Raw genomic sequence first — 13,781 nt, 5'->3', positions numbered from 1 at the left:
GTGTGCTGGTGACATTCCCCAAAGACATGAAAAGTGACAAAGCAATAATTAGAAAGTGATCCCTCCCTCTCTCTCTCTCTTTCTTCCCTGAAGTTTCTTTGAAAATAGCTAATATCTGTTGTTCTTGCTTGATGATCTTTGGCAGGGGACTCGACGTCTCTCAAAAAGCAGAGAGAAATCATGTGAATGTGTAAATGGTACAAAGGTTAGAACCATATATCCTTAGGTATGTCCAGGACCTCAGCAAATACAACTAATGTACATTTCATTAGAGAAAGCTTTACATCAGCTGTTTTCTTGAGAATCAGTAGTACAGCCAAAGAAGTAGGTCCAAATAACTTTTGTTTTCATGTTGTTATCAAACTCTTACAAGAAGTGCTTGAATCTATTCCCATTGGTAATTTGGCTAGATTATCCATGTTTTCTCATTACCTGCAGAAATTCAGTCCTTTTAAAAATCTGAAAAGGCTATAGTGGCAGCTTCTGGGAAGAAACCAGGGACAGATTTTTTAGAATGTATCATGTCATTAATCAATGGCAAGTGGTCAGTGTTGAGTAAAACTGCCTTACCTTCACAACAGTCTCCTAGTAATGTTCTTGCTCTGGGATCCATATTCTCTGTTGGTCCTTTAATAGTCAGATACATTGGGTTCATTTATGTACACAGTCACAGTGACAAGGTGGTTCAGAAAAGAAACAATCATTTTTAATACAAATGGGTAAAGTTTTCCTTTCATATCCTTGAGTAGAAAGTGTGGTTTTGTATTACAGTTAAGAAGGTAAGGATAGCTTCATGGGAAGGCTATAATTTCTAATCCTTTACATTTAAGCACACGCTGGAAATCTCCAGGCAGTATCTATGTTAGTGAAGCTAGTAAACATCACACAATGTAGTTGTGCTGGTTTTCCACAAGGGACAGTTTTCTACTTCACAAAGCTATAATGTCATGCAAAGTTCATTCTACTGGTAAGCATCATTGAGCCAAAATTGAGTTCAGAACTCCAGGGAAAATAAATGTAAGCATTTATCTGCAGTGCTATTTAAATTGGCTTGAAATTTTGAGTTCTTAGTTATCTTGCTCATTCACATTTTGTTTGCTGTTGTCCTCTGTAGGGATCCTTAAGGTTGAGAAGTTAGCTTTCTTTGGGGGGGATCTGATCTGCAAAACTGATCAGTATTTAGGTAATATGTAACCGTTTCAGTCAGGAGAAACGTAATGGCAGGGAATGTTTTTTTCCAAAATTTTTTGTCTTCATGTTTGTGAGTATTTTGCTCAAAACCATTTGTGACCAATCAATACACCAAATACTGCTATGTTATGCTGGCTTATAGCGTCAGTTCAGGAGGCTTTCAAAAGTATGCAATATTTCTACTTGGTCCACTAGTTGTATTACTCATGCAGGAATCACTGTGCATCTGTAATGGTGGCAGAACACAGGATAACATGTATTTCTGAAAATTCTGATTGCCTAATTGTTGCCTGGACTGCAGCTACAAATGTTTTCATTCTTCCACCATATTGAAGAGAAATGGTGATAGTAAAAAAAAAAAAAAAGAAAAAAAAAAAAGAAAAGAAAAGAAAAAAAAAAGTTACATCTGTAATGCCATCATGGGTTTTAATGAATACATGAATCAAATGGTAGATGCTTGACTCATCTATTTCAAAAATGTAATCTCTCTTATTATTTTACTATGCCTTTATCTAGTATGCATTTTATAGTGGGCTTTTAAAATTATTTTTATTTTTAGTTTTTCTTCTGGAAGGAAATTAGAATTCAAGACAAAAAAATGTTCTTTAAAAAAAAAGGCTTTCTGCTTAGGCTGTGTTGATTGGAGTATTAGAGTGAAATTATGAAATGCTAATAAGACTTACTAGGCTGCTTATCTGTGTTAGTGTTTCAAAAGGAACTACATGTGTGTACGTACAGTGTACGGTGTTTGTTTAATTTACTAGATTATATTTACTTTGAGCTTTACATCTTGCTAAGGCGATCTTTTTTATTATAGTAATCTCAAACCTATATGATTAGTACTATAGGACTAGAGATACATTGAAATTTTAAATTCATACTGCTCTCTAGTGGGGAATGCATTCAATGCAAAAAGATGTATATTAATGCATAGAATATATATAAACCAGGATGCCTGGAAAGTTTTTTAGAATAATTCATTAGAAGTAGTGATATCACATTAATATTTTAATCCTTATTACACTTTCATTAAAGATTGATTTTATTAATTTATTTTTTATGGATGAATTATTGACTCTTTCTGGAGTGAAAAATATCCCCAGAAGGCTGGGATGTTGACATATTATTACTGCTTTCTCAGAAGGAGGATGCTTCTCCTACTAGGAGAGACATGCTGTAGATCTGCTATAGAATTATCTTCTGTTTTCTCTTGAGCTTCCACAGTTTCATAACTTCTTATGCGATGATTTGGGTTATAAAAGTTACTATAATTACTGTTAATATAATAAGTTTGATTTAATAACTACTTCCATGTTGATTTTTCTCTCAAATTTTGTTTTAGAATGAATTGTTTACTCTGCTTTCTTATCTCCTGTTTTACACAGCTAAAATTCTAAATAATAAAGTTGACTGTGATCAAAAGCAGAAATAATAAAGCTGACTGACATGGTTTCAATTTACAACAGATGCAGAGCTCTTCTCAGAACTCAGTCCATACTTTCTATAACTCTAGTGTTAAGTGAAAATGATTTTAGTTATCACAAAACAACACAATATTGATTAATTTGTAACAAAATCTGAGAACTTATTTTGAAACTGGTTTTTATATGTTTTAGATTTGCATCTTTAGATAGGTTTATCTCTATTACTTGATTCCAATTCTGTAAATGTGATTGAATTTATCGGAGAACAGCAAACGTTTTCACTGACTGCTAATCACGTGAAACTTCCAACATTTGAAGCTCTCTCAAGAATGATTTACACTGTTCTTGTATAATCAGATCCAAATCTGAAGGCTTGTTTAAACTTATTTTTAGATGCTGAACCTTATCTGGAGCTGGAATTAAAGAAATCTGTAGCCCATTTTCTTGTGTTTTTGTCTCTAGATTAAATTATTTGTCAGTTGGAGACCATTGTGTTGTATTTAAGTTTGCATCAGTCTTTTCATGCAGAATACAGATTAGATTATTTGGCTAGATCTTCATTTATTCATTAAGTCCGGGAGAACAAAGTAGTTTAAATATTTATATGCTATATAAAGATCTCATCAAGATGCTAAGTTGTTATAGCATCTTGTAATCCTTGAATAGCAAATCAGTTTTTCAGAGCACAGTGCACTTCTGTGTGGTTTCTGATCACCTTTAATCATGGAAGTGCATATTTACATTGACCTCACTTGAAGTTCTGAAGATGGGATTTTCCTCTCATTTCTGTACTTGTTGCAATTCGGTACTAGCTGAATCTAAATTCTTAACTTGCAGTCCTGGAAGGTTAAGATAAGAAAGAAATAGAGCATGTTTATTATTTATCTTTGAACATTTTTGAAGCAGACAAGTTATACTGTGATTTGAGTTTGTCTTGATATCATTCAAAGGAAGTGGAGAGAACACTCACAGCTTGCTAAATACCTAAGCTAATTAATAAATACAAGAGTGGAATCTGTGCAATTAGCTAACTAAAATGTAGGGATTTTATTTTTTCTTCTACTAATTAAACACATGGAAATATAAAAACATAGGAAGCAGAAGCTACATCTCCCCCGCCCTGTTTATCTATTTAGGCAAATTAAAATGTGTCGTGTTTCTAAGTGCTATAATTAAAATAAAAATAAAAAATACAGTATTTGAATATAGAATTTTATATAATGAACATAACCATAGGTTGTCAGCCACACAGAGTTTAGCTGCCCTTATTTATAGTTTATATTAAAAAAATCAAAATATTATACTTCTGGACTTAGAGAGAGAGGCATAAAATATTTCTGCTGTAATAACTCTTGTGTTTCTGTGATAGGGTGACCTTGGTTGGCAGCCCAGTCCCCACCCTGCTGTTCATTCACTCCCTGTCCTCACCAGGACAGGGAAAGTAAGATGGAAAATCTCAAGGGTTGACGTTAAGATAGGAAGATCATATTACTATCAGTAATATGCCTGTTACTGTTACAGGCAAAATAGACTTGATGAAAATTAATTTAATTTATTCATGATTAAACTAGAGTAGCATGGTGAGAAATGAGGGTGAGGAACATGAAAATAGCTTCTCCCTTCCTCATCTTTTCCCAGATGTTCAGTCCTTCACTCTCGCCTTTTTGACACACTCTTCAAAGCCTCCCCACAGCAACAGAGGGAGAAAGGAAATGGGGATTGCAGTCAGTTAGTTACTAGAACTTTGTCTTTGCTGCTATTTACTCCTTAGGCTCTTTTTCTGATATAATGTGAGGTCTCTCCCATAAAGTAAAGTCTTCAGACTGATGTAGTGTGGATACATACTTCCCATATGTTGCAGCTCTCCAAGCACTGCTCTGACATGGCTCTGACATAGCAGAACTATGAAACATAAAGTAAAATGCATAAGCAGAAATTTAATATTAAACCACAAAACACACACACAAACAAAGGTTTTGGCCTTTTACTAGTTTACAAATGTAGAAATACTTTTTACATTAGTTTGCATTACTCATCAATTTCCTCAACTGTGCTCTTTCTCCCCAGAAAACATGAAGAAACCCTGGAGCCCTGACTTACCAGCTTCTAACCACTCATACAATTTAGCTTTCACATCCATTCCAGACAAGGATGGTGAGAAAGAATTAGCAGCTGATAGCACTGAAGAAAAGAGGGAGAGAGAAAAGAAGCAGACCAATTTCACTTTGTGCAATGTTTGTAATATTCAGCTCAACTCTGCTGCTCAGGCACAAATCCACTACAATGGTAAATCCCATCAGAAGAGGTTAAAACAGCTCAGCAATGGAAATCTCAAAAGTGATAATGGTAAGAATTAATCTCTATATATCTTTGGCCTGTGTAAGCTGTGTATATTTCTCGTATATTTCTTCATTTTTTTTTATTATATGAGGCATATAACTCTTGCAAAACTGGCTTTGTTCTTATAAATAGCAAATTGAAAATATCCTTGAATTCATTATTTTTCAGTGGTATATATCCTTCTATTGCAGTGTATGGGCAGGAAGAAATAGATTAGATGCAAGAAAGCTGATGAACTTGGATATGAAGTGCTGAGTCTTAAATATTAAACTTTTAATAATAAAAATATACCTAAAATAAATGGCTAAAAAAAAACCTCGTATAATATATCTTAGGTTGCTGCTTTTTTTGTTGGTTTTTTTTTTGTTGTTGTTGTTTTGTTTTAATTTTTAAAAACAGGGTTCACACCAAGCAGTAAGGACTACTTTTAGAGAATGGATTTAGTTGTACCCTTGTGATCTTGTACTACAGAGAACCTTGTCTTGGTGTGTGTAACACTGTTAAAAAACTCTTACCATCGTTGATTTGAGATACACGACAACGTACGGTAAAGTCAATATGTAAGGGTGTAAACCTTTCTTTTATTTAGCCAGACCCTTTGATATTAATGCAAAATCTGACAGTGACCTCTGAGTACTTGGGATCATCCCTAACATTAATGCATGGCAAACAGCTAATGGGTATACTCTCTGTTTTGTTCTAAGTATTTTGATTCTAGATTTTGTTCATGTGGTATTGTTGTATCAGATTCTTCGTCGTTCTATTTGCATTTTGATGATTTCATCTGTGATATTCCATGTTTCACTGTCTACTAGAATAGCTACTCTTGGTTGGGGTGTGTTTGATTTTAATCAAAAGCCGTTGCCAAATGAATTGTGAAAAAAAACAACAAACAACAAACAAACAAACAAAACAAAACAAATTACACAAAACAAATACATTCTCAAAGTTGTTTTACTTTAATTTTGTCATTCAGGTTTCACTCCATACCTACCATAAGTCTGTTTAAACCATATCTACCATAAATCTGTTTAAAGATCATAATTAAAGTCAAAGGGAAATGGAACAAAATTTGTTTTTATTTGAATCTATTTTGTTGGTGGCTTTGGGAAAAGTATTTTGTATTGTGTGTTATGTTTTCCAGCATCAGAGTGAGTTTTATGCCTCAAAGAAAATCCTGTTCCAGGCTTTATGTACAGAAGTAGATCAGATCACTTGGCTCCTGACAAGAAAAGAAAGATTAATATATTAAAGTTTCATTCCCAATTTTGTAACTTGTAATGCTTAACTTTGCTGAAGTATGGGTATTTTTGCACTGTTGTGATTTATGTTCTTATGTGCCGTGTCATAGAAACAAGAGTCATAATAGGATGTACTTAGGACTTGAAGACCATTTCTTCAGATCTGCTCACACATTCTTTAACTCTTTGTGCCACAATTTTTTTCTTGCCCATTTGTAGTAGAATATCCTTAGCAGAGATCCTTAGATAGGACTTAAGAAGTGTTTTAAGTTTTCTGTGCTTTGTCCTGACTTTAAGAGTATGATAGTTTGTTGAGAATAATATGGATATACCGCCTAACTACGTTGCATGTGGATGCTTTGCTTTGTGAAAGATGTTGCTTGCTTACTTAAAATGAATCAATAATACAAAACTAAGCAAACAAAAAAGCTATGACACTGAACAACATAAATAATTTTGCGTGTAAGTGACAGGACTATAGAGTATAATTTTTATTTATGTTCGTAGTTCAAGCTTAGAAGGAATGCCACTAACATTAATAAGAACTGTGTAAGTGCATAAGGAAAGATTGATTTCCTAGATGATTGAAGGTAGAATATGGTTACCCACATATGTGTTTTTTTCTAAAAACAAATAAACAGTGGAATGTTATTACTATCTTCAGGTAAGGTAAGATTGTATTATCTTTGTTACTCGTACAGCAATTTTGGTAATGACAAACTATTGTTTTTCTGCAGTTTGTTTTTCTCCTTAATTCCATGGCAATGAAAGAACTAGTAACTGAGTAATACTGAAATTAGTGTTAAAGGGTTTCAATCTTGAGACAACATTTCTATTTTAGGGAATGTCAAAGCAGTAGCATAGCAGCATGTTTCTTATTTCTTTCTTAAAAAGTATCCCTAGCTCATGCAGGGCTGCATGTGCTTGAAATAAGAACATAACTGACAGTTTCAAAGCCTTTTTCAATCACAACTTTGTTTCAAAGTGCAGTTATTTGTGGGTGGTTATCCAAAATATGGCCAATCTTTGAGTATTGCCCAAAGTAGCACCAAAGGAAGTGAATGAGGAAGTGATTTTCCCATATCACCAAACTTTTGATGTGTTCAGTTTTGATCCCCTCACTACAAGAAAGATATTGAGGCACTGGAATGCGTCCAGAGAAGGGCAACAAAACTGGTGAGGGATCTGGAGTACAGGTCCTGTGAGGAGCAGCTGAGGGAGCTGGGATTATTTAGTCTGGAGAAGAGGAGGCTCGGGGAAACCTCATTGCACTCTACAACTTCCTGAAGGGAGGTTGTGATGAGGAGGGGTTTGGCCTCTTCTCCCAGGCAACAAACAGGACCCGAGGAAATGGCCACAAGTTGTGCGAGGGGAGGTTTAGATTAGACATAAGGGAAAACTTTTTCTTTCAGACAGTGGTCTGGTGCTGGAATGGCCTGCCCAGGAAGGTGGTGGAGTCGCCGTCCCTGGCAGTGTTCAAGAGGCATCTGGATGAGGAGCTACAAGATATGGTTTAGTTGCCTGTGGTAGGAGTGGTAATGGGAAGACGGTTGGACTAGATGATCTTGTAGGTCCTTTCCAACCTTGTAATTTTGTGATTTGAGATTGTGTAGTCTTTAAACTGAAAATTACAAATGAAATAGAGACCAATATTTATATATACCTTCCTGAAAATTAAGCTGAATATTTGAACTGAACTGCCAATTATTTGAACAGAAACTCACTGCTTAAGATCTCTTATTTTAAGTCAAGTAGGAATCAGGACCTGACAGGTCTTCCACAACAACAGGCTTTGTCAAAACTAGTCTATGTAGAATATGAGTACTGTTTTTCAGATTTTGTTGATGAGACCCTAGCAAGCTTGAGTGACATATGACTGTGCCTGAAATAATTATGACTTGAAACCTTTCAGTTTACCATGTGTACACAAATGAAGAAAATTTTTTCTTTATGAGATTGTATTAAAATTTTCATCATCAGTAGTTTCCTTTATCTCACGTTGAATGACTATGCACAAGAAGGTTAATTTTCAAGTACTGTGGTTCATGGACTGTACTACAGACTGTATATGTTTTTGCAAAGTTAGGCGCTCTCTGGGTTAGTTCCTTATTTGAAAAAGTTGGGGGAAAATATTTGTGTGACTGTTTCATGCTTTATTTCATCACTGAATTACTCCCACAAAGATGGGAAGGGAGCACTGATTTATATGAATATAATATAATAGAAAATAATATAATATAGAATATAATATATAGAATATATATAGAATATAATAGAAATGGAGCACTGATTTATATGAAGCAACAGTATGTGTTTTGTTCCCATACTCTCTATTATGGACTGCTAATGGGAGGTAGCATTCAACTGTATTAGCATCTGACAGTGTAAATACAGCTATCATGCTATAGTCATCATCTTCAAACTGTGTGAAGTAGTTTTTATCTGCTGGCTGTAAATGACAGAACATACACTTAAATGGTTCTGTGTAACTTCATAAAGTAAATTGCTTAAGCAAAAAGTCTATTAACATATACAGATATGCATTTAATATGCAGTATTTATGTTTGTAAAAGAACATCACTTTGGAGCTATTTTGTTATTAATATTGAATTTGAAAAAACAGATACAATCTAAAAAGTTTTGGTAGTGATTTGCTTTTCAGCTTGACAGATTTGCAATTTGAGACCCACTCAGTGCCTTTCTGTGGCACTGCAGCCTCAGAACAGCACATCATGAGGAGTCATAGAAATGAAGTGTTGTAGTAATACGTGTTTCCTGTGTTATGACTTGGTGCAGTGATTTGAGATAACTTGATAGGTATGATGAAACCTCAGCCTGTCTGTTCCTGGACTCCATGTATTTGAGAGTAATACAATTTTCTGTGTTCCTTTCTCTTAATAATTGCCTTATATGACACTTAGAAATACATTTCATACTTTGTTCAGTATGTCCTGCAAAATATTTGTTTTTCCTGGTTATTTTTATTTTTCCCTATCAGTTCTCCTACACACAGTAGCAAGGTGACAGGAAATTTGGTAGCAAATTTGAGTAAGTTTTAGGGTTAAAAGTGGGTAAAATGCATTTCCAATCTAGTCCACCAAAGTTGTTTCACCTCTTATAGATTTTTTCTGACCAGCAGGACTCAGGACTCGGAGTTCTACTGATAGGATAGGACTAACTGTGGATGTAAAAGTATAGCACAGCTACTGAGAAAGTTGATATTTGTAAAATTTGGTATAAACCATAATTTTAACTGTGCTTCCTGTAGTGTAAATTAGTAAATCATCATGACTGAACGAGGCTTGGTTAGGACAAAAGGAGAAAGAGTTTTTAAGTTAGATATTAAGTGAAAGAGCCAAAAAATGCCACAAAATTCATAAAACTCTCTTAGCTTTAAAAAATGTTCTCTGAAACATTCTTCTGAAAAGCAGTTCAGTTAAATATTTGGCTGTAGTTTCTTTATCTAGGTCTGTGGTTATTTTATTTCACAACCCTGACAAGCTATCCAGTTTTAGTAAGTTTCAATGATGTCTTCTTAAATGAAAGCTGCCTACAGCTTTTTTCAATAAAACTTTATCTTAATAGAATTCTACTGTATTGTGAACAAGGGCAGTGAATGCATGAAATAAAGAAAGGGAAAAGATCGGATTTAATAATGAAATACTCTTTATACCTTACTGATTACAAAAAGAAAATGTTTCATTTCAATGCTTGATGTTACTTAAAAATGAATAGCGATTTGATTTTTACACTTATGCTAAAGTATACACTAAGAGTAAAATCTGCTTATCAGACTTTATTTTCAACAACATTCATTTGCTGAGATGATAATTCTGTAATATCAATTCAGTAAATATTTATACACAGGTCAAAAAAAAAATATTTGATCTTTCACAACATTTTTTGCAACCTAAAATTTAGTAAGAAATCTAGAAGATTCACCTGAACCACTTGCAAAGTCTCCTTCCTAGCACTTTCCTGTTGCTGGTTATTTTGTAGTTCTGTAACGCTGCTACCCTTTGCGTATCATGTCTCTTTCCTGATTATGAGAAGTGGCAGATTTGGGGAAGATAGAATCTTATTTTGCTTAAGGTGGTAAAGTACCAATCTACAGCTTTCGGGGAAATGATGTCACCTCCTCTGTCCATTGCTTTAGTCTTCCTTTCAGAGAAGGGGGATTGGGTTCAACAGTGAGGAGTGGAGGAAATCTTCAGAAAAATTCTACCACCCTTCAGGGGAAGAGATTTTTGACTAACATTCTGGGAAACAAGTATTGTCAGATCAATGTGAGAAGTTACTGGAAGTAATGAGACAAGTTCTGCTGAAGATAAAACAAGAAGTTGCACCATAGCAGACAGTTTTACTTTCTGTGGTTACAGTTATTTTAAAATTATTTTTTTTATATTTTTATATCATATTCAAATTCAGAGCCCCATGGCCAGTTATGCAATATGAATTATTTCCAGGTTTTAGGTCTCTAGTTTCCAGATCCGAGATGACAGTGTAGTAAAGAAGCACAGCAAGCTCTTCCTGGGAGCTTCAATGCCTCCCAAATGCTAGAAATCTCGAGAAAATTAGGACTGATTGTGGACAGTGCATAGTAACTTCTGCTTCTCCCAGATGTAAATCTTTCTTATTCTGATGCACTTTTCTGTTTTCATCATATTTCTCTTCCATTTAATAAAATATTAATATACCTTCTACTTTAAAAGCATTTTTGTTAGCAATATATGCTTTTATAGCACCTTTATTTTATTTTATTTTTTTGGTTTGTGGAATTTTTGTTTTGTTCTTGTTTAATTAAAAAATAATCAAGTGTGACATCGTAGTACATCATAAGGTTATATCAAACAGTACTGGTGTATCATGGTATGAATTCATTTTAGGAAAGCATCTGCTCACACCAACCACTTGTTCGTATTTTCCCTGATTAGCATTTGGCTTTATGAGTATCACAGATTCATAGGTGTTGGAAGGGACCTCTGGAGATTATCTATTCCTACACCCCTGCTAACACAGACTAAGTTACACAGGAAAGCATCCAGGCAGATTCTGAATATCTCCGGAGGAGACTACTGCACAGCCTCTCTGGGCAGCCTGCTCCAGTGCTCTGTTATCCTCAAATTAAAGATTTTTTTCCTCATGTTCACATGGAACATTCTGTGTTCCAGTCTGTGCCCATTGCTCCTTATTCTGTCACTGAGAACGGTTGAAAAGAGCCTGGCCCCATCCACTTTGTACCAACTCTTTAGATATTTACAAGCATTGATCAAGTCCCCTCTCAGCCTTCTCTTCCTCAGTCTGAATGGTCCCAGGTTCTCAGGCTTTCCTCATAAGGGAGAAGTTTCAGGCCCTTAATCATCTCTGTGGGCTCCACTGGATTCTCTCCAGAAGTTTTCTGTCTTTTTTGGACTGAGGAGCTCAAAACTTGGCACAGTACTCCAGTTGTGGCTTCACCATGGTGGAGTAGATGGGAGGATCACCTCCCTCGACCTGCTGGCCATGCTCTTTTTAATGCACCCTACAATACCATGGGCCTTCTTGGCCACAAGAGCACACTGCTGGCTCATAGTTAACCTGTTGTCCACCAGGACACCCAGGTCCTTCTCTGCAGAGCTCCTTTCCAGCAGGTCAGTCCCTAACCTGTACTGATGGATGTGGTTATTCCTCCCTAGATGAAAGACACTTTGCCCTTGTTGAACCTCATCAGGTTCCTCTCTGTGCAACTCTCCAGCCTTTCCAGGTCTTGCTGACAGAAAATAATGTGTGGCAATTATGGAAAAACTGTTTATTAATGTACCAGTAGCCTCTCTGAACTTTCTTCAGGCAGCAGTCAGCTGTTTAAAAATAATACATAGGGACATCACTAAATTTTAGTACAGACTGATCATAGGTGAACTCTAGAATTGTAGCAGTTTGGGAAGACTGAAGAGAGTTTCATCAGTGCACTAGGAATAATGCCAAATGTACTTTGTATATTACACATGCAAAATATATTTTAGCAGCCTCAAAAACACCATTTTTGATTTGTGGAGAATAAATTAATAGTAATTAAACTATATACAAGACTAGTCTATCTGGTAACTGGTAAACTGAATAGTACAGCAAAACAATATATATTGAAAATAACAACACAAACAAACAAAAGGATAATTAATTCTTCAAAATCCAGCAGAATAGTAGAAATTGATTGATAATTATTTGAAGTATTTTTTGAAACTCTTTATTGTTCTGCAAGTGTACTTAAGAATGTGCTTATGTCCTTTGGTGAAGTATGACCTCAAATGATATATTCCCTTCCATCTGTGGTTACAGCTGAATGAAATCTGATGTGACATTTTATTATGAATCAATCTGTTTAGGGTATATTAAGAATCTCAACTATGAAAACATCTGCCCAGGGTCTTAACTAGTTCATAAATAGAGATTGAAGAAGTTTTTGAAGAGGTGGATTGGGTTCTGGTTTTCTTTCTTGTTGTAAGACTACAGTCTCTGTTAATATATCCCCATCTGTGTAGTATGCCCTCTTTTTGGGTCCAAAGCAAGATGCTTAGCAAACTGCCTCTATACATAAGACTGCTTATTGCATTGTCTATGAGGACTCCAATGTCAAACAGCTAAACTAAGTTCTTCAGTAGCTCTTTACTTTCCTGGCTTTAAGCAAACCTGGGTAGGGTTTCTGATTGCTGTGCTAAAGCAGTGAGGGCTGAGGTACTTTAAAGGCATTTTCAATACCACGTAAAGGTTGTTGCAATATGTAGGTTACAGACTGAAAATCATGGAAACAATTCTTGCTGTGAGTGACTGTTTGCTCTGTTCTACTACACTCATAGTTCTCATTCTGTATGTTCCCAAACTTGTTCTCTCATGGTTAGTTTATTCTTCTTGGTCGTTCATGGTCTTGTCTTCTGGGCTTCGTGTTACTCCTAGGTGTACTACACTTGTTCTTCTATTTTGTAAAATAACTGCACTGTTACTTCTCAAACTTGTACTTAAAATACATATTAGTCAAAAGCAGGAGCACTGTCATCTTATCATCTTACTCTTTTTGCATCTCTGCTTAAGATCAATCCTCCTTTTGCTCTCTCTTATTTCTTTTATCTCTTTTTTAACATATTTTCTTATTTTTAAAAAAAGTTTCTGCAATGTGACTTCATGCTTGATTCTACTACATAGCTCATCTATTTGAACTGCTTTGTCTCCTCATTTGCAAGTCTGTGCTGTTTTAGGTAAGTGTTGTATCATTTTTTTTTTTTTATGCTATAGTAAGAATAACAGTAATACTAAATTATCTCTATAAAGCTCAGTTTCTCCAGTAATGATCTCCTGTTTCATTTGTGTTGTTTCTGAACTGTGCTGAGATGCTGGTCTGCTGTTCTTTACTTCTCCCTGAGTGTGGCACCAGTCTCATTTCTGAGAATGTTGGCATTTATCTCTGCTTACTAGTGCAGCTAACAAACTGTTGAATCCAATTTTGCAAGATATCCATTTATTTATGCTTATATCACTAAATCCAGTATAGGTTATGATGACCATGGCTTCCTTCCAGACCTTCTCAGTAACTTGACTTCTTTTAGTACAGTGT

At 35.1% G+C, this 13,781-nt stretch overlaps 1 protein-coding gene across 5 annotated transcripts in view; it reads left to right on the top strand.

Annotated features, from left to right (window-relative positions):
• ZNF385D (zinc finger protein 385D) overlaps window positions 1-13,781 on the top strand; it is a 403,568-nt gene that overhangs the window by 72,486 nt on the left and 317,301 nt on the right. For 4 of the 5 annotated variants that reach the window (XM_025147465.3, XM_040696247.2, XM_040696248.2 and 1 more), the window contains exon 2: window positions 4,683-4,961. The exons of the other annotated variant lie outside the window; for it this stretch is intronic. In XM_025147465.3, the coding sequence (XP_025003233.1) occupies window positions 4,683-4,961 (279 nt within the window). The remainder of the gene's footprint in view (window positions 1-4,682; window positions 4,962-13,781) is intronic. 5 annotated transcript variants of the gene reach the window in all.

The sequence above is a fragment of the Gallus gallus genome, chromosome 2 (assembly GCF_016699485.2).
Source record: "Gallus gallus isolate bGalGal1 chromosome 2, bGalGal1.mat.broiler.GRCg7b, whole genome shotgun sequence".
Lineage (NCBI taxonomy): Eukaryota > Metazoa > Chordata > Aves > Galliformes > Phasianidae > Gallus > Gallus gallus.
The sequence above is the reverse complement of the archived record's forward strand: the minus strand, read 5'-3'. Positions and strand labels throughout refer to the sequence as shown.